Genomic DNA, 25,546 nt, shown 5'->3' on the forward strand with positions numbered 1-25,546 from the left:
TGGGAGATGACATTCCCCCCACCGGCCCCAGCCCTTCCCCTCCTCCTCTCTCCCCCCCACCCCCACTGCTGCAAGGACATTAACAAGGATATCAGAGGACGCATTGGTGGCCCAGTTCAGATGTCTTCCTGACATCCCGGCCCTTGGTCCACACTGCACTTGGTTTGGGTTCCTCAGGTAGGATGTGGTTCAGGGGTTCCCTTTGGAAGGGACCCCAGGAGGTGTGAGGGGGAGATGGGGGGGGCTGGGGGAAGGCAGCGGTGTGTGTCGTCATGGTAACCAGGACTCAGTCTGACTGTGGCCAGAGGGCCTGTGTCCTAGCTGTCACTCCAGAGGGGAGGGTGGCCCTGGACCCCACGCTCGCTGGTGAGGGACTGGTTCTGTGAACACGGACCATTCCCCCATTCAGGGTGGACGCCTGCTTGCCGTAAGCCATGGCCCCGTGCTGAGGACGCCCAAGCCGCACTCGGCTGACATGGGAAGAGCCTGGTTCACTGGGAAGCGGCACACCCAGTGGATTCTAGAACAGCCCAGCATTCCGTTTCCAGCCACCACAGCCTCCACATGACTTCTCCAGCACCTTCCATGTGCCCAGACAAGTGCTTACTACTCTCCACAATGGCCTTCCCCTCCCCACTGTCCTCCTCCTCCTCCCTTTCTCTCCCCTCTTCCCTCCTCAGCCCCTCCCTTGCCCTTTCCTCCTCTCCCCTCTGGTTTTTCCAGAGCTTTATGGTGGCCATGAGGCTGTCCAGCTCTCTCTCACCTTCGCATCCTCCACCTTGTGATCCCGGGCTCTTTGGCTGCAGGTGTGTTGGGTTCTGGACACTGTGCAGCCCAGGGCTGGCTTCTGCCCAAAGCCTCGTCTTACATCTTGTGTGGTCTGGCTTGTGTTCATGGCCTGTCCCTCTGACAGAAGGTGTGTCCAGCAGGACCCTTGCCCCCGGGGAGGGGTTGTGCCTGGTCTGGGGAAGCTGAGAGGCGGTCACAAATACCTTCAGCATCACAGAGATCCTCGCTGGTGGATTCCCTTTCTCCTGTTTTAGAACCTGCGGAGCCTAGCGGCACAGCTTGGCAGTTTTGTAAATCTCATCCGTTGGTTGACATCTGGCTTGGAGGCGGCTGGACACTAGTGTGTCCTGATGTCACTTGTCCTATGGTGGCTGCAAAACTCCCCACACAGTACAGAGAAGGAGAGAGTAGCGTCAGCCCTCACCCATCAGCAGGGCGAAATACCCGAGGTAGTGGGCTTGCCGAGGGGTTTGCTTGCGCTGAGTCCTGCAGGCTCCAGACTGTGATCCGGCAGATTGTTTTGCTTTTGGAGGTCTGGCTGGGGTGCGGTTGACAACAGTGGGGATGTGTCAGAGTCAAACTGCTCGCCTCATACGCAGAGAATGGGAGAGGGAGAGGAGGGTGCTGGCCTTGAGCCTTCCTTTGAAATCTCAGAGGTCGCCTCCGTGACCTCTGCTCGTGCATTCTGCAGCCTATAAAACAGCCCGGTGTGGGCGACTCCAAGATCTGCCGGCGTGAGCTGTGCTTCTGCGGCTTGAACCACACGCAGCGGCCTGGCCCGGCCCGGCCTCTGGGTGCCTTGCTGGGGAAAGTGGGTTCCTGCGTGGTTTTGAGTACTTGGTACTCCCCGAGGCTCTCCCAAAAGAGCTCTGCCCTGGAAAGTCTGAACAAGTTTGCGATTCCTGCTCCTCCGAAGCTCCGGATGCCCCTGAGCATGCTCCTCCGGGGCTCAGAGCTAGACGCCGTGTCCCCGCCCGGCCTCCACCTCTGCTGCTTCCCGACCCGTGCCACTGCCGAGGGCGGTGCTGCGTTGAGATGCCCTCGCTGGATGACCGGCACAAGGGGTCGGGGCATGGAGAAGACACCCCCGTCCGGTGCCATGCTGAACAAGGCTGCAGCGTTCCCAGAGCCGCCCCCATTCCCACCTGACACCTCAGTGCACTGTCCAGTCCACACGCCCATCAATCTCTGGCCAGCTGGTTATAACCTTGTAGGCCATTGCTGGCCTGTCCTTCATCCTGTCCTCCCACACCAACTCCTCCACCATCCACACCCAGCCACAGCCCATGGCTCTTGGAACGTCTCAGGACCGATCTGCTGTGTCTTCTGCCGTCAAGGAGTGCCCGGGATCACATACCGATAAGGAGAAAACAGTTACTTCGTGGTTTGAGGGGCTCTGGTCTTTGAGCAGAGCTACTCACGCCATGGCTAGGAGGTGAGGAGGGGGGGCTGGTGTCTCACGACCCTCTCGAGGTCATGCCCCCAGTGCTGTGAGGCCCTCCCTCCAATCATTGTGCCTCTGGAGAGACCATGCTCCAACCCCTGAGCATTGGGAGCACAAACTAGCCGTGATAAAGGGAAATAGTATCTTTTCTGTGCACATGCGTGTGTGTGCCCGTAACTAGGGGTTGAACTCGGGGCCTGGGTGCTGTCCTTTAATGTTTTTGTTCACATCTGGTGTTCTCCCACTTGAGCTACTGCTCCACACCAGCTTCATGCTGGTTAATTGGCGGTAAGAGTGGCATGGCCTTCCTGCCCAGTTTAGCTTTGAACCACGATCCTCAGATGTCAGCCCCCTGTGTAGCTGGGATTCCAGGCGTGAGCCCTTGGCGCCTGTCAGGAAAATAGTATTTGAGTCCTATGAAAATAGCTATGGCCCTGCCAAACACCTATAGGGCTTTGTGGGCCAGCAGGGGACCCCGGGGCCACACTTGGAGAACTTATCATAGAGGATGGAGTATTAGGCAGTAGTTAGGATTTTATTTTATTTTTGTCAGTCGTGGGACTTGAACTCTGGGCTTGGGTGCTATCCCTCAGCTCTTCAGCTCAAGGCGAGCACTCTACCACTTGAACCACAGCGCCACTTTTCTAGTGGTTTATTGGATAAGAGTCTCACAGACTTTCCTGCCTGGGCTGGTTTTGAACCGCGATCCTCAGATCTCAGCCTCCTGACTAGTTAGGAGGACAGTTGTGAGCCACTGGCACCCGGCAACAAAGGATTTTAAAATGTGCGTGTCGGTGCTGGGGATAGATGAAACGCAAGTTTTATACACAGTCGGATCTCTGAAGAGCATGCACAGCACACAGCAGAAGGAAACACCCTGAGGTGGGCATCCTGGCGTGTCCTATCTACCCGGGTGCGCTGTTTTATTTTCTGGAGCCAGTCCATCGACAGGTGTCAGTGACAGGGCTTTGCTCAGTCGTGGCTGTCGAGGACAGTCCCCCAGAGTGCGGTGGCAGGACTCCCTGGTGCCTGGCCCGGCCTGGTCTGGGTCTTGTATTCTCACGCAGAGCTGGGTTGAGTGGCGTCCACAGGTGCCCAGGCTGCGTGTGAGATCACGGTGGCTCGGTCCAGGGTTATAGATAAGAGACAGCTCTGCTGCGTAGCAAACTCCGCTGTTGTCGATGAGCAGCTCGGAGCTGCTGTGATGCGGCGTCCTGGCCAAGATGTTTCCCCACGGCAGGGCCCCAGCCAAGTGCTAAATTTACCCTGTGGGTGTGTGCTGGCAGCCTCAGGATCCCCCGGCCACCGGGACCAGAATGGAGCCTACAGGGAGCCTTCAGCTTAGCTTGTGAGGATCCATGCCTGCCGGGTCAGAGCTCCGAGAGGCTGGGCATGGGACAGAGCAGCCCACGCCCTGCACACCGCCCCTGTTGGCAGATACGGCAGGGTGTGGCTTGGTTTGCAGAGATGGGCCTACGGTTAGTTAAACCCATTGCCCGGCTTCCGGAGCACCCACCCTGCTGTGCCCTGAGATCCTGTGTCTCTCCACGGGTTTTTCCCAGTTGGGGTCCCCGTGGGCAGGGCATGTCCCCCAGGGGTGCTTCCCTCGGCCAGACCCACCCTGCTGCGCTCCCAGAGGGGCAGCCACGGTGCTGGGTTCTGGTCTAGCCCCACGTCCATTGTACAGACAGGAATGCTGAGGCAGAGCCCTGAATCACCCAGCTGGTGAGTGGGAGGGAGCCTTACACACACACACACACACACACACACACACACGCACGCACACGCGTGCACACACAGTCTGTGTCAGTGTGGGTCAGCCTCAGAGCAGGTGCCTCCCCCAGATCCTCCTTCCCAGCTGCCAATCAACCAGGGCCTCTGCTCCAGGACCCGATCACCAGGGAGAAGAGGGGTTCATGAGTGAGAGGTAGGGGTTACGGAGGAGAAGAGGGGGTCATGGGGCAGAGAGGTGGTGGTCATGAGGAGAGATGAGGGTGGGCTGGGGGGAGGGCCTTCCTTCTCTCCCCAAGTCTGGCAACTCAGAACTTCTTAGTAGAAACTGAGGTCTTTGGGGGTCACTTTTGTCCCCACATCAGAGGCTTTGGGGGCTTCCTCCTTTCTTCCCCACTGCCGTGGTTTCCCGTAAGAGCCAGCAGCTCAGCTGGGCCTCGGTCTGCTCTCTGCAGCGGGCACCTCCTTGGTGTTGTCCTGGGAGCCCCAAAAGGCAACCGCAGGGGACTCCCCAGCCCCGAGTCCTCGGCTCAGAGGCGCTCTGAGGCAGGCCCCCAGGGGCTCCCCAACAAGAGGGCAGACAGGTGTGGCCATGTGCGTCGAGAAGACACTTCTCGGGGGACGGTGGGATGGCGAGCAGGCGGCTGAGGAGCCGGCTTGAGAGAGGTCCCGGCAGGCTTCCTGGAGGAGTGCGGCTTCCGGGCGTCAGAATCAGGGGCAGCGGGGGTCTCTGCAAAGGCAGGGCACTGATTGGGTCGCTGTAAACAAGCCTGCCTTGAGCACCCTCGGCCCTGGCCGTGCCCGGGGCGGGGGAGGAAGGCACAGTGGTGGAGCCCGGCTGGGAGCAGGCCCAGCGGCGGGCACTGGGGCCGCAGGAAGGGGCCTGGCCAGCACAGAGACCCTGGCAGCTGCCCGGCCCTCACTGCCCCAGTTCTGGGAAAGAGGGTCAGCGATGCCAGGAATAGAAGCTTCTGGGTGCTGAGAACTGCCGGGCTCTGGGGGCTGCTGCCTCCCACACGGAGGGCCGGAGGCCGACACCAGCGCTGGAGGGAGTTGGGTCCATGGCTGGCACCTGGCCCGCCTGGGGACAGTGACAGCGGCTTATCCCCCTCTGCCCAGCAGGGGGGCCCTCCCGGGTGCCCTCCCAGACCCTGGGCTGGGGAGGGGGCCCGGCCCCCAGCTGGCATCGTGAGCAGCCCGGCCCGGGCCCCATTCCCATCCTCCACCGGACTTGGCCCCCAGCCAAGATGGAACCTACAGGGGCCGACGGGGAGCCCAGCACCCCACTTAGAGCCAGGCCACCCTGTCTGTGCCAAGTGGAACCAGTGAGCAATAGGCTTTGCCTCCCTCTCTCCCGGCTTCGGGAGTCAGATCATCCCGACATCGATTTCCTGACCCAAATTGCACTCGTGTGTCTGACCCAGGCCATGTCCCTGTGCCCGCAGGCTTCCGGTGGGCAGAGAGGAAGCAAAGGTCAGCCCCGACCAGGCCGCTGGCTGCGGGCTGCTGAGGAGGAACTGGGGCGCACACGTAGCTGCACTTGGGGCTGAGGCCCGACTTGGAGGCAGGTTGGGTGCGCGTGGAATGGGCCGGGCAGCAGCGTTGCATGGATAACCAGAAGTTTGTAAAGGCTCTGCCTGCATATCCGGCAGAACTGTTAATCCAGCTCCCAGAGGGCCTCTTGGGGGTCCTTCCTGCCCTCCACCCCAGTGGGGCTCTGAGGACGGGAAGGATGGGAGCTGGCCGCTGGTCTTAGGAGGGAGGGTCAGTGGCTTTCCTCACAGCCACAGCGCTGCCTGGCCTGTATCAACCCCCCCCCAGTATTCTTTTGCAAAAGCGGAATTCCATTCCCATTAAACTAACCCATTCCCCTTCCCCAGAGCTGTCCCCCCTTCTCCACTGAGACTTTTTAACTCTTCTTTTTGGTTGTGGGGCTTGAACTCCTGGGCACTGTCCCTCAGCTCTTCAGTTCAGCTCTTTCCCACTTGAGCCACAGCACCACTTCCAGTTTTCTAGTGGTTTATTGGAGATGAATCTCACGGACTTTCCTGCCCAGGCTGGCTTTGAACCTCGATCCTCAGATCTCAGCCTCCTGAGTAGCTAGGATGACAGGCGTGAGCCACCGGCACCCGGCTGACTTTTACTCTTGAGACCTCATGAGAGTGGATTCACGCCGTGTTTGTCCTTTTGTGACTGGTGACATGTATTGGAAAGCCCTTCCCTTTCTAGGCTGCGCACTGCTGCGTGGTATGAACGGGCATGCCTTGTTCATTCAGGCCCTCGGCTGCCAGAGGGAGGTGCAGACACAGCTGGTTAAAGCCCACCTCCTCTGTCCCTTCGGGGCTCTCCCACTGTCCAGATGTGCAGATGAGGAAACCGAGGCCAGGGGTCGAACCGTGTGTCTGAGATGCCAGCCTTTGAGCTGGGGGCTGGGCTCTGGGCTCTTCATCTCTGGTTGTGTTACACCTGGTTGTATGATCCAGCTGCTGATGAGCACACCCAAGACTGACCAGGTCCACAGTGCACCCTTGTGCTGAGCCAAGCTGCTGGCCTGTGTGGCCCAGAGACACCTCTAGGGACTCACGGACTATGGAGGAGGACTGACTGGCACAGAGGCAAAGATAGGCGATCAGCTCACCATGTCTGCCACAGATGCCAAAGGTGGCAGACAGGGAGGGTAGAGCACAAACCAGAGTTGCCAACTGTGGCTACAAATGAGGCTGTAAATGGAGAAAAGATGGACTGTGTGTTGTAGAGCTCGTTTGGGGCCTCAGGCCTATCTCTTGCTGCCGCCTGTTTCCCAGGGTCTTTGCAGGGAAAGAAAATAAGCCAGACTCTGTCCTGTTCATGGCGGAATTGTTTCCTTCTGGGTCAGTTTACCTCCATTAAAAATACACACACACGTGCACATTTCATTTTTTGGAAAAATAAGTGCAGAAAAGTTGGAGAGTTGGTTTGCCAGTTATGGACATTTTAATATGTTGCCGCAGAGTGTACCCCTTCCCCCTAACACTTCTGACACACTCACTGGAAACATCACCGATGGAGTGTCCACAGGTCTCATTCGCCGAGTAAAGTAGCGGAGGCCAGGGAATTAAGACAGCAGGAGGTTCACAACGCTGGTGGCTGCAGTGGCCCGGCAGCCTGGCGCCTGCTTCTGGCAGAAGCCCCTGGCTGTGTCACAGCAGAGCAGAGAAGTAAAGGGATGAGTTGTGTGTGGAGGGGATGGAGTCAGGGTGAAGCAGGGCGGGGCCCGGCAGGGGGAGGGGGCTGTGGGGGGGCTGCCTTACCTGTCTTCTGGCCAGCCTGGTGGTCTGCATGTCCCCACCATCAGGACTGCGTGGAGTGGGAGAGGACCTTCTGCACCCATCAGGTGACCTACTCCAGGACACAAAATCAGTTTAGTGGGACAAGGCAGTGTTCGTTACATAAGAAGCTGAACTGAATAGAAAATAGTAGAGCTCCTCAGAGCCGTGAGGGTAAGCATTGCTTTGGAAAGAAGAAAAACCTGTTACGTATTTGCATATTATATTAGGAAAATGATTGTGGATACGGTAGGCCCCATAATAGATGGCTGCCTCCCCCCTGCTTCCTGGGAATGCAGGGATGGGGAGTGAGGGAACTTGCGGTTTGGGGTTCTGAACAGGGTGTCGAGATGGGGACATTGTTCTGTATTACCAGAATGAGTCCTAAATGCCATGGTCTATCCCAGAATTCCCAGCCAAGATGCCTCATCCCTCCCACAGGCAGAGCCCCACTATGGGATATGCAGGTTTTATATTAAACCAACCAGGGCTTGGCCTGGGCCTGAGGGTGGGGCCTGCCCCATCCAATCAGGCAGCAGGTGGTTTCTCCTGAGGAATCTGTTGGTGAAACTGCAGATTGACAGGTCCAGTCCACTCCCAGGGGAGAGGGTGTGTGATCTCCCATCCCCAGCTCCACAGGGGACCCAGCAAAGTTCCCGGAGGGGACCAGGTGACGTGCCGGTGGCCCCCTTGACCTCTGTTCCTGACCACATTGGTCCGAGCCACAGCACCCTTCCCAGGTGGTGGCAGAATCAGTGGAAAGGGAAATCAATGCTGGAAAAGGGCCTTCTTTTTGGACACATGAGTTGTGGATTTGTAGACTTGGGCTGAGAGGGGCTAGGTCTTCATCTTGGACACACGGGCTGTAGATTTGTAGGTTTGGGGGGCCCTCGCGTCTCTGGAGGTGCAGGGGTTCCCGTGGCGTGACTGGTAGACAGACCCGGCCTGTGGGCAGAGAAGCTGCTGGCACCCATCGAGCACAGTGATTTGGTCTGGCGCTGTTACAGAGGCCTCCGGCCAGTCCAGGGCCGCCTTGTGACTCTGGGGGCACCTAAACCTCCCAACACCACCCCGTCATTAGCCAGGACGCCGACCTCAGGCTCTGCAGCTGCCTCTTGGGGGTCCAAGGCCCCCTTAATGCTCCCTCACTGGACCTTGGGAGCTCCACACCATCCGGGCCTGGGGCAGACTTCAGTGCTGCTTTCACTCCTAGGGTCCTCCTGCAGGTTGCCTGAACTTCCCAAGCCTCAGTTTCCTCATGGCACATTGGAGCTCTCTCGGAGATTAAATGGCACCCTCACCAAATTCACATCCACCTGGAACTCAGAACATGGCCTGCTGTGGGTCTTTGCCCAGGTACTTAGTGGAAGGCTGGAGACCAGGTCATGGTGGGCAGCACGGGTCCTACACCCGGACACTGGTGTCCTTGTGAGAGTCACAGACAGCACCACACACGGAAGACAGCCGTGGGGACAGACAGGACAGGAGGCTGGGGGCTGCCAGGAGCTCTCGGAGGAGGGGAGACACCCCACCCCCGGCCTTGGCGACCACGGTCCTGAGCCATTCTAGACTTCTAGTCCTAGAACTGGGGAGAAAGATGTCTGCTGGGGTTCTCCGCCGGTGACTCTGGTTGGGCTTCCCTGGCACAGGGCTATGGGAACTGTGCGCTTGCGCACGCTGTCCACCCCCCACACCCCACCCTGGCATGTTTTCAGTCTCTTTCCCGGATGTCTAGGAAACAGGTGCTTCTCTGGACTGGCTGCGTGGTGCGAGTTTATTTCAGTGTTCTGGGAAGGGCCTGGCCTGGCCCTGCCCCTGGCGCCCGGGTGGTATTTCCATGTGACCCTTTGGCTTCTCCTCGGTAGAGATGCCAGCCTTCACTCACCCAGCTGCTGCCCGAGGGCTCGGCACTGCAGGGTCCAGCTTCGGAGGGAGAGCCAGCCGCCGGTCACTCGGGAGGAGGCTCCGCCATGGGCGTGCGTGGAGGAGGGACAGGTAAAGGCCTGACCAGCCCTGGCCAGGCAGGAGAGCTCTTTTTTGTTGTTACTGCTGGTGGTGGTGGTAGGGCTTGAACTCAGGGTCAGGGCACTATCCCTGAGTTCTTTTGCTCAAGGCTAGTCCTCTACCATTTTGAACCACCACTGTACTTCCCATTTTCTGATGATTAATTAGAGTTAAGAGTCTCAATAGACTTTCCTTCCCTGGGCTTAACTTCGAACTGTGATCCTCGGGACTCAGCCTCCGGAGTAGCTAGGATTATAGGGATCAGCCACCAGCACCCGGCAGAGAGCTCGCTGTCTATGTAACATTCAGAGCCCCTCGGGGAAGCACTGAGGGTCTGACCTGAGAGGGGTCCAGTCTAGCTCTGATGGGAGTGAGGGCCAGCATGGAGGGCAGCTGTCTGGAGGGCTGAATGACTCTCTCCTACAGACTGCACAGGGGAAGGACCTCCACCTTATAGATGAACAGGCTGGGACGGGCGGGGGGCGGGGCGGGGGGCGGAGAACAGGCCGGGCCTACAGCAACTGGACGGTATCACAGCCAGGCCCGGCTATGGTGCCCTCCACATGCCTGACCTTTCTTCTCTCTCTTTCCTTCCTCTTTTTGGTTTTGTTTGTTTTTGTTTTTGTTTTTTTGCCAGTCCTGGGGCTTGAACTCTGGGCACCGTCCCTGAGTCTTTTGCTTTAGCATCACTTTCCAGCTTTTCTGTGTATGTGGTGCTGAGGACTCGAACCCAGGGCTTCGTGCATGCGAGGCAAGTGCTCTGCCACTGAGCCACCTTCCCAGTCCCTTTATTCTGTCAGGCAGTGGGTCTCCAGGGAACAGAGGTGATGGTCACAGCTAGGGAGGGGACCACTGTCAGCCAGAGCACGGCAGAGGCCAGGGCTGCTCTAGGATGCCCTGCAGTGCACCCACAGCCCCAGGGACGCCGCGCCGGAGCCGTCCTCGGCCGGCCTCGGGTGCTTGTGTGGGAGCAGGCCTCCTCAGGTACTGGGGTGAAAGCAAGGAGGCTCTGTGGGGCTCCAGTGCTGCACTCCGGCCTGTGTGGTGACGGTGACAGGGGACGGAAGTCAGGGGGAGGTGGGAGAGGAGGGCGGATGGAGCCTGGACCCCAGCTCTGTAGGCCTGCAGTTGTGTAGGGCTCTGAGCCCAGCAGCAGCTCCGGGGTCCTGCTCCCCCACTCCCCCTGCAATGTCCCCTCCCCTTGATTGCTCCTCTTTCCCCCAAGTGCTGTAGAAGAGGGTGATTGAGGGGGTGGGTTATTGGGGGTCTCCATTACACATTTGTGCGAGCATACTATGCCTGATGTTTCCCACACGGAGAGGCGGTGGCTTCCCACCCGCAGGCCAGCCTCGGGGAGCACGGGGCAGGCGGCCCAATCCAGAGTTGGGACCTGGGACAGTGTCCATTCCCCAGTGGAACTTCCAGGCCGGATGTGTAGGGACCTCCTCCCTCTTGTCCCACCCCGCCTGTGAGCTCTGGCGATGCGTAACGCCGGTGAGAGGGAACGGGAACAACAGAGCAGGGCCGCAGAGGCCTGCCGCAGCCTGCTGCTCCTGGCTGTCAGAAAACCGCGTCTCACGGAAACCTCCGAGGCAGCAGCAAGGTCGCTGCACAGCGAGTCACAGCGTGAATCTCAGAGGAGAAAGCCAGGGCAAATACATTCACTGTCTCGGGCTAGACCACTGCTTTTTTTTTTTTTTTCCAGTCCTGGGTTTGAACTCAGGGCCTGGGCACTATCCCTGAGCTTCTTTTTGCTCAAGGCTAGCACTCTACCACTTGAGCCACAGCACCACTTTCCGGCTTTTTCTGTGTATGTGGTGCTGAGGAATCGAACCCAGGGTTTCATGCATGCTAGGCAAGCACTGTACCACGAAGCCACCTTCCCAGCCAGACCACAGCTTCTTAGAAATGACACTAAGGACACAAGCCATGAAAAGAAAAACTATGTGAGCAGGATTTCAGCTGAAAGAAAACCATTGGTGCATCCAAGTTTACAGAAGAAAGTGAAATGCAGCTCAGACCAGGGCAGAGCCTTTCCAGGCCTGAGGTCTGAGAGAAGCCATGTGTAGAACGTAATCAGTTCTTAGGACTCATTCATGAAAATGCAGCCAGCTCACCGTGTGGGCCGAGAATCTGAGTGGACAAATGGCCCAGGGAGATACATCCGTGAGCACACGGGAAGATGGCCGGCATCACAGGCCCTCAGGGAGATGCAAATCACAGTGAGACAGCGCGGCGCTCCCATGTGGGTGGCCAGAGAGCCAGGTCCTGTGTGCCCAGAGCTGAGGGTGAGGATGTGGAGAGATGAGGGCTGGGGGCGGGGGGGGGAGGGGAACAGGCTGAGGCCCCCTCAGAATGTCAAACAGCGACCACGTGACCCAGCAATTCCGCTCCCAGGATAGTCCCCGAAGAATGGAAAACGTGTCCACACAGAAACGTGCCACAAATGTGAGCAGCAGTCTCGATCATGATAGCCCCCAAGCCCACCCTCTGGTAACGAACACATATAAGCCATGTCTACAACGCACAAAGGAGAGGCATTCTGAGAACTTGCCACATTGCCAGTAAACCCCGAGAACAGGACGCTAAGGGACAGAAGCGGACGTGACGTCGGAGGCCACGTGCTGGTGATTCCATTGTGTGACGATGTGCCCAGGACAGGCAATCCAGAGCCGGAGGCCGAGGGTGGGGAGCCGGGGAGGGTAAAGGAAAGGGGGCCAGGCTTCTTGTTGGGGTGATGAAAATCGAGTACGTTGATGAGCAGACAATCATGATGGTACTGACAGACAGTGGATGGTAGATTTTTTTTTACCAGGTGAATGGTAGGTTTTGTGGGTTCTGCCTCAGCCAGCGGCGTGCCTGGTCCGCGTCTGAAGACAGCCCGTCCCAGACGCCCCGCGGAGGCTCAGCCTCGCGAGCAGACACGTTACTGTGCCCCATCACACATCGTGTCCTGTTTTATCATGCGCCGATGACCTGCGGGGTCGCAGGTAGAAGGGCCAGGGACCCGCGAGGCTGGGGACAGAGGGGTTTTCGAGCTTCAAGTGTCTGGTCCTTCTCAGGCTTCCCCAGGGAGTGGCAATCCCTTCCAAGTCACACAGCAGCTATTTTTGTTATGGAAGCCCAGGGCCCCAGTGTTTCTGGAGGCTGCTGGTGGTTCCGGTCGGGCCGGCATCCTGCTTCCCCGCCCCCCCCCCCGCCTGTCTGCGCTGCGTGAGTGCTGGTCATGACTGACCGGATGTCAGCGCACCCTGCCTGCCCGTGGCCAGTGTGTGCGGCGTGGGCGCCAGGCTCCTGGAAGTGGGGTGTCATGGGCTGGGGGTGTCGCAGGCAGGGCCTGCTGCGCATCCGGTTTGCCAAGGTGGCAGACGGGCCTCCTGTCATCACACACGGCAGATCAGCTTTCCCGACTCCTGGCCAGCACTTCTGATGCCCAGTTCTAACTGGATGCCCAGGAAGTGCTTTCCAGTGCCATCCTTGCTTGGCCCGCAGCGGCAGGAGAACATGAGAAGAGCAGGGAGGTCAAGGGTGAGAGAGAGAGGAGGGAGGCTGAGCCAGGGCCCAGGGCCTGGTCCCCACCTGCCCTTTGGCTGTGTGTTATTGTCAGGTTACTGAGCCTCTCTGAGCCTTGGTTCCCCATGGCAGCATGTCCTATTGGTTGGACTGTGGGTGTGGCTGCTGAGCCCCCCCCCATACTCACTCGAGGAGGGAACTAGAAATCAGAGGTGTCCTTTACCCCAAGCCAGCATCCCCTGGGGCCACCATGCTGCCCGTGACCTGCAGACCAGCCCCGTGGAGCGGGCACCTCCACCTTGCGCCTCGGCAGAGGAGAGTGTGTGCACAGAGAGCTCACCCGTCTCTCCCCTCGGGGGAGAAGTTCTAGTGGAATGAGACGCCCCGGGACGCAGCCACGGCCTGGGGGTGCTGTGGCTGGTGTGTTCTCAAATGCCCTCCCGTGGGCTTCGTGCCCTAGGCCCGTTGAAGCAGGCGGGGCGTCCTGGCGCCAGCTACTGGCATACGCACGTCTGTGTTTAAGCCCAGGCTGTGGCCGCTGCTCGGGCTCTGCGCAGGCGCGTCGCCTGGGGAATGGAGCCTCGAGGCTCGGTGCCAGCCGGACGCCAAGGGTTCACCTGCGCTTGGCACCAAGGTACACAGTAGGCCAGCCATTTCCCGCCAGGCAGGAAGTGTGTCCAGTGGAGGAGAGACCGCTGTCCCCAGGCCCCACACGGAAGGAGCTGGGATTCCCGGCCCCGTGACCCTGGTCGCAGGGAGCTGCCAAGTGCGGTGCTGGTCTGGACGAGCCAGAACCAGACGCGGTGGACAGATGATTCTGTGCAGGCACGGACGCGCTTCCTGTTTTCCATTAGATTTGAGGGATGTTTACGGGCATCTGCGGTCGTTGGAGACCGGGAGGAAGCGTAGGGCAGTGATGTCAGGGGATGGGCACTGGACGGGAGTCACAGACCTGCTGCTGGCCTGGGGAGGGCTGCCAGGGTGCCCTCCCCCCTACAAACACCCCACCCAGGGTGGGCCAGGACGGGTCCCCACCCAGGGTCCAACATGAGCAGTGCACCGCCGGCCTCGGTGTGTGCCTGAGGTGCAGGTGGCCAGCGGCTGGGACACAGGCGGGCGGCTGGAGCCATCGTGGCCGCTGAGTTGTCTTGCAGTGCTGCAGGTCGGAAGTCCAAGGGCCAGGCGTGGCATGGCCAGCAGGGATGGTCTGCCAGCTGGTACCGTGTCCCTTCACGCCCCTTCCCCAGCGCCTCTCTAGCTGTCTCCGCCTCCAAGAGTTACTTATGATGGGGTGAGACAGCTCATGCCTGTAATTCCAGCCACACAGTTTGAGGCCAACCCGGGCTACAAGTTCATGAGACTCCATCTCAGCCAGCCGAGGCTAGGCAGGCGTGACGGGGCATGTCCGTCATCCGGCGGTGCGGGAAGTCTGCCTCCCACGCAGGCCCCACACCAGCCGAGCCGGGCAGGGGAGCAGGCCCCGCGGAGGACCGAGGGGCGGCGGGGCCAGCCCCGCAGGGCCTGCCGGCTGGACCAGGCAGTGCAGCTTCGCGAGCGTGGGGCTCGGGGGAACGGCTTCCGGGCTGGTGGTTATAATTAGCAGCCGGCCTCTAAGTAGGTTAGAAGGAAGACTGTGCGCTCTGACGTGGGGAGGGGGGAGCAGGGGTGAGGTCCCCCTCCTGCGCTGCCCCCCGGGGGTGGATGAGGGCGCTGCACTGCGGGACCCCCGGGGGACAGTAGCTCCACCAGAGGGCTGCCGGGGGTGAGGACACGCCACCGGGGCAGAGCATGGGTGCTCACGGCTGCAGAGGCGCCGGCCCCACCGTCGCCCAGTGTCTCCCCCATCCAAACTCCTCAGCTCTGACCCCATCCAGTGGGCCTGGGCCGGCAGGGGGCAGGAAGCCCGCTGGGGGCTGGGGGGCTGGAGGTAGGGCCGCGGGCCCCGCCCTGAGGGAGCCCCCCCCCCCAGTGAAGGAACGGGGCATCCGTGGCTGCAAGGCTCATGGTCAGAGCTCCCAGTGCTCTGCAGTCTGCTTCCTGTCATGACCCCAGCGGGCGGCCGCCGCCTAACACGAAAGCCCATCTGGAAATTACAGCACAGCTGGGCTGCGCGCGTGTGCCAAGGTCGCCAGGTATTGTCGCTCCCTCTCCAGTGTTTACACTTTTAAAAAGGCTTTTATTAGCACCTCTGAATCGTACAAGGGGCGTTACTGTCCATTTCCACACACGTTGACACTATACTCCCCCCCTTCCCCCTCGCCCTCCCTCTCCTTCAAAGCATTTCAGGCCCTCGTGCCTCACACCTGTAGCTGTCCTGGAGGCTAAGATCCGAGGATCATGGCTCTAGGCCAGCTGGGGCAGGAAAGTCCATGAAACTCGTGTCTCCAACTAACCACCAAAAAACAGGAAGTGGCGCTGTGGCTCTAATGGTAGAGCGCTAGCCTTGAGCTGAAGAGCTGAGGGACAGCGCCCAGGCCCAGAGTTCAAGCCCCATGATCAACAAAAAAGAAAGTGTATTAATTGTACAAAGTAACTCCACCTTGGTATTTCACACACGCATAGATTATGATCTAGCCAGATTCTTGCTCTCTCTCCCTGTTCTCCAACCTCTTCGTTCAACAGCTGGCAGTGAGTTCCTTATGCCGTCTGCGTACCTAGACTATTCCAACACCGTCCACTGCTCCTGTTCTCTTCTCTCTCCCTAAAATCCCCAGCCATAGTCACAGCTACACACACACTCGCCCGCCCTTCTCTCTCCATATATATATAATCTATATATAATATTATATATTATATAAGTGTATATATAAAAGTATGTATATACCTACTTATATTTCTTAGCTGTTTATACCACAGATATGGGAACATATGTGCTATTTGTCTTTTATGAGATTATCTTATTTTGTTCAACATGATCTCTAATTCCATCCATTTTTCCAATTAATAACCTAATTTCATCTTCTTTACGGTTGAGTACTATTCCCCTATCCAAACAATGTCTTTTCTTTATCCATTCATTCCATTGGTGGTTCAGCACCTTTGGCATATTCTACCCTTTGGCTCAATGTTTCAGTTTTTTTCAGGCATTATTGATCAGTTTTTAGTTTGCAGGAAGCTCAGAGACTTCCCACGTGTGTGTTCCCCACGCTGCCCCGGCTTTCCCCCATGGGGTGCCTGGCACTGTGTCATGTATGTGAAGAACAAGAGCCAGTGCTGACTGGATGTTATTTTTGTTTGTTTGTGTCAGTCATGGGGCTTGAACTCAGGGCCCGGGCACTGTCCCTGAGCATTTCAGCTCAAGGAGAGCTCTCTACCACTTTAGCCACAGTACCACTTCCAGTTTTCTAGTGGTTAATTGGAGTCTCACGGACTTTCCTGGCTAGGCGGGCATTGATCCGTGATCCTCAGATCTCAGCCTCCTGAGCAGCTAGGATGACAGGCGTGAGCCGCCGGTGCCTGGCTGATTTGCTGTTTTGAACCAGAGGGACGGCGTATGCCAGGCTCCATGCTTGGTGCTGTGGGTTCCGAGTGTGGACAGATGTTGTGGCCTGTGTCCACCCCTGCAGAAGTGGTACAGAGCCGTGTCAGCGCCCCCAGATCCTCTGCGCCCTGCGTGTTCAGCCCCACCCCCGCCCCTCCCCTTCTTACTACGGGCGGGGTTCTCCTTTCCTCCCTGGCAGCAAGAGCTCTTCCCCACGGGCCTGTTTCCCTTCCTGCCTTGGGGGGCATTTCTCTGTAGTGGGCGTACACTGTTGTCCCACCTGAGTGCCCGTAGTTTGTGCCCCTGTCGCCTGCTGGGGGAGGGGCACTAAGAGCCTCTGTTCCATGCGGAAGCGTCCCGTGGTGGCTGGCCGTGCGGGGCGCAGTCTCCTCTGTCCCTGGCATGCACCCAGCCCGGCCTTCGGGACGAGGCAGCCGTGGCGCCACAGGCTGGGCAGGCCTTGCTGAGTTAGGGTGTCTGCATCACCACTGAAGGCATTGGTAAGACAACATGGCTGGGCCGGGCGCCGGTGGCTCTCACCTGCCATCCCCGCCCCTCAGGAGGCTGAGATCTGAGGATCATGGTTCAAAGCCAGCCTGCACAGGAAAGTCAGTGAGACTCGAATGACCAAAAAGCTGGAAGTAGAGCTAGGGTTCAGGAGTGCTAGCTTTGAGTGAAAAAGCTACCGGGGCGGTGCTGAGGCCCTGAGTTCAAGGCTCAGCCCTGGCACACACAGAAAACGAACATGCGGGGTCCCGAGTACCTTGAACTCCGGCTTCCCTGCACCACTTAGCTGCTCGCCTGTGAAGTGGGCCACCGTGCTGGCCTCGGGGGGTGGGGGGGCAGGGGCAGGGGGGCATCCAGCGGGCACAGCAAACGCCTGCCCCCCCCCCCCGATGGAGCCAAAGCACCGTGGGGCCGGAGAAAAGCTGAGCCTGAGCTCACTCCTGTCATCCCAGCCACTTGGGAGGCTGAGCTCTGAGGACTGAGGTTTTCTGAAGCCAGCCTTGGGCAGAAAAGTGCAGGAGTCTCGCCCCTCTGTGAAAAGGCCAGAAATGGAGCTGTGTGTCTCAAATACCAGAATGTCAGCCTTGAATGAAAAGCCAAGGGAGAGAGTCCTGGTCCTGAGTTCAGGCCTTCATACCAGCACACAAAACCATTTTTAAATTATGTGCTGCCCCCTCCCCCCCAGACGCTGCCCGCGGTTGCCCGCCGCTGGCAGAGCCTCTGAGCCGGGGGGGGGGGGGCAGGAGCCGGCCCACCCTGGGAGGAGCCGGCCCACCCTGGGAGGCGCTGTGCCTTTGTCGGGAGGCCTGCTCCCTGCCGGCCACTGTGCTTGCACTGTCCGGCCGCCAGGCCACCCCTGGCCTTCCAGAGCGGAGCGTGCCAGCTGGCTCCCGAGTCCCGGCTTTGGAGCGGATTCAGAAAGACCAGTCATGGGTGAGGCTCACACAGTCCCCAGGCCCTGGGTCCCCTGGGCCCTGCCAGCGTCCAGCCTTCACGCACCCTCCCCTCAGCGTGGGCAGTGACCACGGCTTCCCGTGCACAGCGCCGGGCCCAGGCATCCCAGGGCAGCTGGCTGTGATGGACTTACCCTGTTCCGGGGCCACAGAGACAAACCCTAGGCACTGCTGCGTGTGGCCCGGTGCTGACGTGCATGGGCGGAGCGTCTCTGTGAGCCCTGGTGGCAGCGGCCAGCCTGCTGCCTGCTGCCCTGAAGGGGACAGTCCCCTCCGGGAGCCACCGCAGTGTGTGTCACCACCGTCTGGGGGGAGGTGTCGGTCAGTCCACCCCTCATCTCCAGCGCGCTGAGGTTTGCCAGCCTGTGCTAATCGGGCCTGAGCTGCTGAGCCAACTCCCTGCCCTGGGCTGCCAGGTGTGGTCCACGTGGTGCAGTATCACTTCCCAGCACCAGGGGGCAGCACCTGCCACTGGCCTGCAGGCGGGGTGCAGGGGCTGTAGGGGCCCCAGGTGGGGCAGGCGCCACTGGACAAATGAACCGCCTAAAATAGCTCTCCCCCACCAGCCGGGCGCTGGTGCTCACACCTGTCATCCCAGCTGCTCAGGAAGCTGAGATCCAAGGATCTCGGTTTGAAGCCAGCCTACCCAGGAAAGTCTATGACTCTTATTGCCAGTTAACCACCAGAAAAGCCAATAGTGGAGCTGTGGCTGTGCTGGCCCTCAGCGAAAGAGCTCAGGGATAGCACCTAGGCACTGAGTTCAAGACTCAGGACACTAGCATACACACACACACACACTCTGATAATATTCTACCCCAGATCAAATGTACTTCCAGTAATCTGTGAACTGTCATGGTTGGTGTTTTCTGGTCTTGTTCTGGGGGCTGGGACGGAGTCAAGGGCCCTGTGCATTGCAGACCAGTGCCGCATCCGGGTCTCATCCCTGGAGCCTATCTGTCCTTGCAAATAGCAATGTCATTGTTTATGGTGTGTGGTGGACTGGTAGCTAGGCAGAGCCTGTGGTTCCATGCCCACAGGGCTGAGCAATGACAGCAGAAGGTGGGTGGGTGGATGGACAGGTCAGACAGAAGGACTGACAGAGGGACTTTCAAGAACCCCCCCCAAAGGCTGTGACCTTTAGGAAGTCGAGCTAGGGCAGCGTTCTGGACCAGGTGACCCACGTCTCCCCTCCCCCGGGGAGGGTAGCAGTGGGTGAGGGAGGAAAATGTCACCGTTGCTCCCAGGGACCCTGGCTGCCTCTGCACCGTCCTGTTTGCTGTCCCGTTTCCTGAGGTCCCATCCTGCCTCTGTTTCTGCAGACCGATCCCCACCGTTCTCCCGGACGGCCCATGCTCAGTACCTGAGCTATCCTGAGTCCTGGGCCTGGGCAGGCCTTCTGTCCCGGATGGTACCCGTCCCCCCTCTAATCTTCCCACTGTGGCCTCCTGGCAGAGGAGGACAGAAGCCCCACCCATCCTGGCTGGATGCAGGGCTTGGTAGAGGCGGGCACGGGACGGGCATGGTCTCCTGGCTGAGCAGCTGTGGCGGGGTGAGGGGCAGACCCCCCCCCGGGCCTGGGGCTGCAGCGGTGCTGGTGTGTGATGTTGTGAGTGTGACCCTGGTGTCGTGTGCATGTGTGAGCTCTCAGAGCAGTGCTCTCCCCGTGCGTGCGGCTGCGGCCAGACCCACAGCCCTGGCCTCGTGTTCCCGTGACACGAGCCGAGGAGGGGTGGAGCTCCGGATCTGGGGTGTCCCTCACACGCCAGGGGCAGGACCGCTGTGTGGGGAGCAGCCGCAGAGCGCAGTGAGCTGTGGACCGGCGCTGGCGGGGCGCGGGTGGGCTTTCTCCCGGCCCGGAACGCGTCCCCTGTAACCCGGCTGCTTTCTCCCCACAGTGTCGCAGCCCCAGGCTGCTTGCAGCCCCCCGGAACAGCCGCCCAGCACGGCGATCCTGTGCCACACGTGTGGGAACGTGTGCCGGGGGGAGGTGCTGCGCGTGCAAAACACGTACTTCCACATCAAGTGTTTCGTCTGCAAGGGTGAGTACGTGTGGCCGCGCGCAGCCCGGGCCTGGAGGAGCAGCCGCAGACCCGGCCCCCGCAGACCCGGCCCCCGCAGACCCGGCCCCCGCAGACCCGGCCCACGCAGACCCGGCCCCCGCAGACCCGGCCCCCGCAGACCCGGCCCCCGCAGACCCGGCCCCCGCAGACCCAGCCCGGGCGCCACGGCGGCCTCCCGCTGCCCACCGGCACCCACACGGTGTCCAGGGAGCCCTGGTTAGGTCTGCGTTCGGGAGCTTCGTGCGTGGGGAGCGCGGCAGGACAAGGCTCCATGTCTGCATCACAGACTTCAGATCCCTCAGTCACCTGGCACCATGGCCAGATGAGCTGGGGCCGAGGGACTGCAGCGTGCCCTCTGGGGGCTGCGTGTCTTCTTCAGGGACAGGAACCCTGGTCTCGTGCAGGGCCGACCCCCTCTCCCCCCCTCCAAGGCCCCCTCTTGGCTTGTGGGTCACTGCCAGGGACGTCACCCGGAGGGAGGGGTCACACACACATCCCAGTCACCTCGTCAGCGCCCCCCCCCCCCGTGACCCTCTACATTGCACCTGTTCTCCCGCAGACCCCATTACATGTCCAACAGTGGCAGCCAGTGTCTCCGTGTTAGGGGCAGGGCCACCGCCCCCCGCCCCACCCGGACAGTGGCTAGGGAGCTGTTTGAAGAACAGGGAGAAGACGCCCTGACCCGTAGTACCCGAAGTTTGTTCCTGGTGAGGAGGTTGTGGAGGCTGCTGTACCCCCGCCCCGTGTGGCACAGGCCCAGAAGGACTCTGAGTGTGTGTGGGGGGGGTTCCTGGGGAGAAGAGGGCAGCTGCCCTCCTGTCCCTGTCCCCTGCCTTCCTCCGGCCTCTGCCCCAGTGTCCTCTTGAGATTTGCCTGGCTTAATTTCCCCGACTCTCCCCAAAGACATTTGCCCCATTTATGAAAAGCAAAATCCACTGATTGCTTTCCAAGCGCGTGCTTGAAAAGACAGCGGGAACACAGGCTTTGTTTAAAAGGATTTTCTCTAAAGCTCTGCGTGGGTCTGCGGTCACACGAGGTCACCCAGGTGTAGGTGGGTGGGGCTGAGCCCTGGTGGCCCTGTGGCTCGGCCTCCGTGGGTGGCCCCGTGTCTCTGTGGCAGGGCGACTTGGCCTCAGCCCTCCCGCGGGCTCACCCCCAACCCAGTGCTCAGGAAAACGCAAGTTAGGACGTGTCCAGGTGCTTCTGCTTGAATGACAAGAAGACCAGCTTGGCGGTGTCTTAACAGCAGACATTTGTCACCTTAACTTGAAGTCCCTCCCCCAGCACCCCAGGAGACTTAACAACCTAGCAGGGTCACGGAACTGCCTTCATTCTCCATCTCTGCAATGCCCAGCCCCAGGGGGCAGGAACGTCCCCAGTGGTTGAGCTGACCCAGCCGTCCCTGGGTGCAGAAGCCAAAGCCAAGGTCAGGATGCTGCTGGAGGGAACAGCAGGACGGTGAAGGGCAGGGAGGTGGCGGAGAGTCGGTACTTGCCTGGCACAGGGGCTTTGCACCTGGAGGCTGAGGCGAGCAGTTCAGACTGGAAGCCATCAGGGCCTGGAGTTCGGCCTACGTGGGTGGGGTTGCTAGGGAGCCTGGAACCAGGGCCCTTCCATGGTGCCCCCCCCCAAATGGTTTGATGACTGTGCACACACCTGTGCGGGGCCCTTCTTGGCTCAGGTCCCCTTGCTGTGGGCATGGGCTCCGGCTGGGGCGGGGGGGCACCACCGCGGTGGCTGGCTCAGGGTGTGGCTGTCTGGGGTTTTAGAGGGGATCCGTGGCTGGATCCGTGGCCTGGGCAGTTCTTCCTGCTCAGGTCTGTACCACTGCCTGCTCTGATGGTTGCCGCAGCTGCACACCACAGCCTCTCGGGGTGCAGTGGCGCAGGAGGAGCTGGTGGAGACTTGTACAAGCAGAATCCTCTCCTCTCCCCACGGATTTCCCTAGAGACTCATGGCCAAGCCCCCCCCCCCACTGACAAAGAGTTCATGGGGGTCGGGATGGACATAGCCGGTCAGGGCCATCCCCGGGGGCCGAAGCCAGGACCACTGGCGTGGGGTGCAACGTGCCACTGTCCACTTGTGCCTCGTTCCTGCCCCAGGCACGTGCTTGAGGTGCCTCAGTTTACCTGGGAGAGCTTTGTGCTCTGCCCGTGACTGCCCCAGTCTCGGCTTTGACTTCAGAAGTTCCAGGTTCAGACCCCACCTCTGCCATCCACAGCTCCTGTGGCTCTTCGCCCAGCTTCCCTGCTGTAAATGGACTCGGCACCGATGTGTGCCGGCCGGGTGGGCCTCTGAGTGAAGCCTGAGTGGGGGGAGGGTTGGTGACGTGTGGGGGACAGAATTCCAGCCAGGGCCTTGCAGGTTGGGGGGGTAGCAGAGCCGGGAAGGGGGGAGAGAGAGAGAGAGGCAGGGAGAGGAAGAGAGGCCTGGGCTTTGATCTGAGGGTGTGTGAGGGCCTTAGGGTCCCCCATATGGCCGGGCCATACTGTCGAGGGGCCACTGGGGCAGGGGAGGGGGACCGAGAGCCCAGCTCGAGGTGGAGGAGGCGTGTGGCCCTGGTGGCCCTGAGCTGGCTCCTTCCTCACATTGCAGAAGAGAGATGGACAGGAACAGCACAGAGTAGGTCCTAGTGCCTGAAATTGCCTGGGAAAACACAGGCGCGCGGTCTCGTGATCCCAGTGGGCCAGGGTTCTGTGCTCTGGGGACGTTTTTGCTGTGTGATCCCTCAAGTCCTGGGGTCATGATGAGAGAAGAGGTCACCGTCAAGGGTGAGCTGACGGAGTCGCTGGCGGCGGGGGCCAGGCTGTGCGGCGGGAGCGCCTGCCACCTCCCTGGCATTCGGTGGGTTAGAGGCCCAGAAGAGGGACCTCGGGTCAAAGGGCAGGAGCTGTGTTAGGTTCCTCAGAGCGAGAGCGGAATGGAGCCCCGGGGCCAGGGCTGGCGCGTCCCTCCGGCCCCCGGCTGCCTCCCCTCTGTGGTTTCTCACCAGTGAACCCCCCCCATTAGTCAACTTGATACGGGGCGGGCTGTAACCCGAAGCCGTGCATTATCTCCAGGAGGGCTCGGGTTGCTGTGAGTTTGGACTTTTTATTTTTAGGAGGCTGCGGTCTGGGTTCTCGCTGCCGCCCGCCGGTGCCCTCGGTGCCCTTGGGGCGGGCAGAGCCTGACCAGCAGCTGAGGCAGCCCCGGGCTGGGCGCCGGGACAGGCTCGGCCGTCGGGGCCGGACAGCTGTGTGTGTGCACCTCTTCGCGTGACCTCCGCAGCCCACGGTGGGGGGGTGGGGGGCGGTCACCTCCCTCCTCCTCCAAGTACCCGGCCTGCGCCCAGGCCCACGCACCCGCGCCTAAACCTGCAGCCCTGCGGCCTGTTGTCCTGATCAGGACCGCGCTGCTGGGCACGGGCCAGGCTGGGGAGAGCACACATGGGGGTCATTCCCAGGGTGGGTGTGGACAGTGGGGCACGGGGCCCGCGCATCCCAGCTGCCCGCCTCTCGGTGAGTGACAGCAGGGCCGCAGCGGGCGTGGACGGTGGGCCGCAGGGCTTGGGGACCAGGGCCAGCCGGGTGCACCGTTGTAGGCTGTAGTCCCTGAGACTGCGTGGGGCTCCCCGTGCGTGGGAAGTGAGCGCCATGTCCCCAGTGCTGTCCTGAGACGGGGCGCCCCAGCTCACCCCAGTCTCTCCTAGGGCTCCTCAGCTCCAGCTTCCTGGAGATGCGGCGGGAAGGAGGCAAAATAACCCCGTCAGGGTCCCGCGTGCTCTCTGCCTCCTGCCCAGGCCTGGCACTGGCACGCGCAGGGCTCAGGGTCCGGGGTGGAGGTTTCATGGGGACAAGGGAGGTGTGGCAAAGCCACAGGGCCCAGCGTCACCGCCAGCTCAGGGTTTTCGGGGCTCATCGCGGGGTTGAGGTTCCCTCCCTCCGCACCCCCGCCCCATCCAGCGCTGGGCACGGCGGCCAGGCATGGAGAGGGCCCTCGGGCGTCAGCTGAGGGGCGCAGACGGGCACTTCCACGCCAGCGCGGCCTCCGTCTCCCCAGCCTGTGGCTGTGACCTGGCGGAGGGCGGCTTCTTCGTGCGGCAGGGCGAGCACATCTGCACCCAGGACTACCAGCGGCTCTACGGCACCCGCTGCTTCCGCTGCGACTGCTTCATCGAGGGCGAGGTGGTGTCGGCACTCGGCAAGACCTACCACCCCAACTGCTTTGTGTGCGCCGTCTGCCGGTGAGTCCCCCCCTCCCTGCCCCCCCCCCGACTGCCCAGCCTCCTCCCCGCTCCAACCAGCCCCCAAGTCTGTGTCCTGGGCCAGGCTCAGACCCTAGCAACTGCTCTCTGCCGCCACCTCCTCCTCCTCTGCCACCTCCTCCTCTTCCTTCTCTACCTCCTCCTTTGAATTCAGGGCTTTCCCCTTGTTTGGCTTGTTTACTAGTCTGATGCTCTACCACTTGATCCACGCCCAGCTTTTTGCTGATTATTTTGGAGATAGTCTAGGCTGGCTTTGAACCATGATCCTCCAGATCTCCTCCTGAGTAGCTAAGATCACAGGTGTGAGCCCCTAGTGGTCCTCATTCATTCGCTGGTTCATTTGGTCAACACGATGTGGCCAGGCTCCGAGCCGTGCAGGCTGGGAATCTTCGGTGGTCCCGCGCTGCTCCTCCCACATGGGCAGCCTCCTTCCCGCCCCACAGCCCCACTCCAGACGCCCCTCTCCACTCCTGACTGTGGCCGCAGAGTAGGGCAGGCGCAGGCCCTGGTGCTGCCTCTGTGCTGGCCCCTGCCGGCCCTGGGCAGGCGGTCACCACAGACAGGCCGGATGTCCCAAGCGCCGGGCCTCGGCCCCCACTGCCTGTCCTCCCCAGGGCGGGGCACGCCGCCAGCAGGCAGCCCTCCCGGGCCTCTCCCCACCCCTTCCTTCCTCACTCCCTCCCCTCACAGCTCCAACACATCCCTTCTTCCAGGGCTCAACAAAGAGTAAAAATAAAACCAGCTATTTCCTGTCCTGTTGTCCCCTGCTTGCCACACCCTTCGTGCTGTTCCTAAGCGACCGTCTGTGGGTACAGTGTGTACCCAGGGCTGGTACCCAGGGTCCAGGGACATGGGGAAGGAGGGTTCCGGTGAAAGAGCAATGGCGCGCAGTCAGAGTCTCCCGGGGTTGCACGGGAGGGTCCCTAGCGGAGGGTCCCTAGTGGGGGGGTCACCAGCGGTGAGGTTGCCACAGACCCATCCTGTCCCAGCGGCCACCTCTGGTGACCACCATCTTGCATCGCTGCTTGTGTGAAGTGACTCGTGCTAGGTTTATCCAGCCGCCATGAACAACCAGAAGACTGGACGCATGTGTGAGTCCTGGCCCAGGTCTGAGGACAGGAAAGCAGCAGGCCGCGCTGGCCCTGGCGCCCCGCTGTTTCGAAGGACAGCACAACCACCAGAACGTGGCATCTCCTGGGCTGGACTCGGGGTTGGAAGCCAGAGGCTGTGGGAGGCTTTGGAGGCCCGCAGGGGCGCCCCGGAGTCTGGGGCCGTATTTCAAAGCCGTGTGGACATGAAGGGGACATCACAGGCGGGGCGAGAGACTCCTCTCTATAGCAAGCTGAGAAACAGTTTGGAAGGAGGAAGGGGTTGCTCCCTCGTCTCTGGGCTGTGGCACGGTAGGGCATCTTCACAGAAAGGTGAGAAGTGGCCAAAAGAGAGTGGCTGTGCTAGAGGCCTCCTCTACCCGCCCCCCCCGTCCCCCCTGGGCCTCTGTCAATGGATGGGGCTGCCC

At 60.7% G+C, this 25,546-nt stretch overlaps 1 protein-coding gene across 7 annotated transcripts in view; it reads left to right on the top strand.

The window, feature by feature from the left end:
* The window catches only part of Ablim2 (actin binding LIM protein family member 2), a 94,291-nt gene that overhangs the window by 5,143 nt on the left and 63,602 nt on the right, over positions 1-25,546 (top strand). For 6 of the 7 annotated variants that reach the window (XR_011371738.1, XR_011371739.1, XR_011371740.1 and 3 more), the window contains exons 1-3: positions 9,172-9,264; positions 19,623-19,766; positions 23,826-24,009. Coding sequence is in view for 1 of the 7 variants with exons in the window: in XM_070021784.1 (XP_069877885.1) it covers positions 9,240-9,264; positions 19,623-19,766; positions 23,826-24,009 (353 nt within the window). In the remaining 6 variants the exon portion in view is untranslated. Of the gene's footprint in view, positions 1-9,171; positions 9,265-19,622; positions 19,767-23,825; positions 24,010-25,546 lie in introns of those variants that run through there. The other variant, XR_011371737.1, reaches the window with a different exon arrangement.

The sequence above is a fragment of the Dipodomys merriami genome, unplaced genomic scaffold, assembly GCF_024711535.1.
Source record: "Dipodomys merriami isolate MVZ:Mamm:240054 unplaced genomic scaffold, mDipMer1.0.p SCAF_143, whole genome shotgun sequence".
Taxonomy (NCBI): domain Eukaryota; kingdom Metazoa; phylum Chordata; class Mammalia; order Rodentia; family Heteromyidae; genus Dipodomys; species Dipodomys merriami.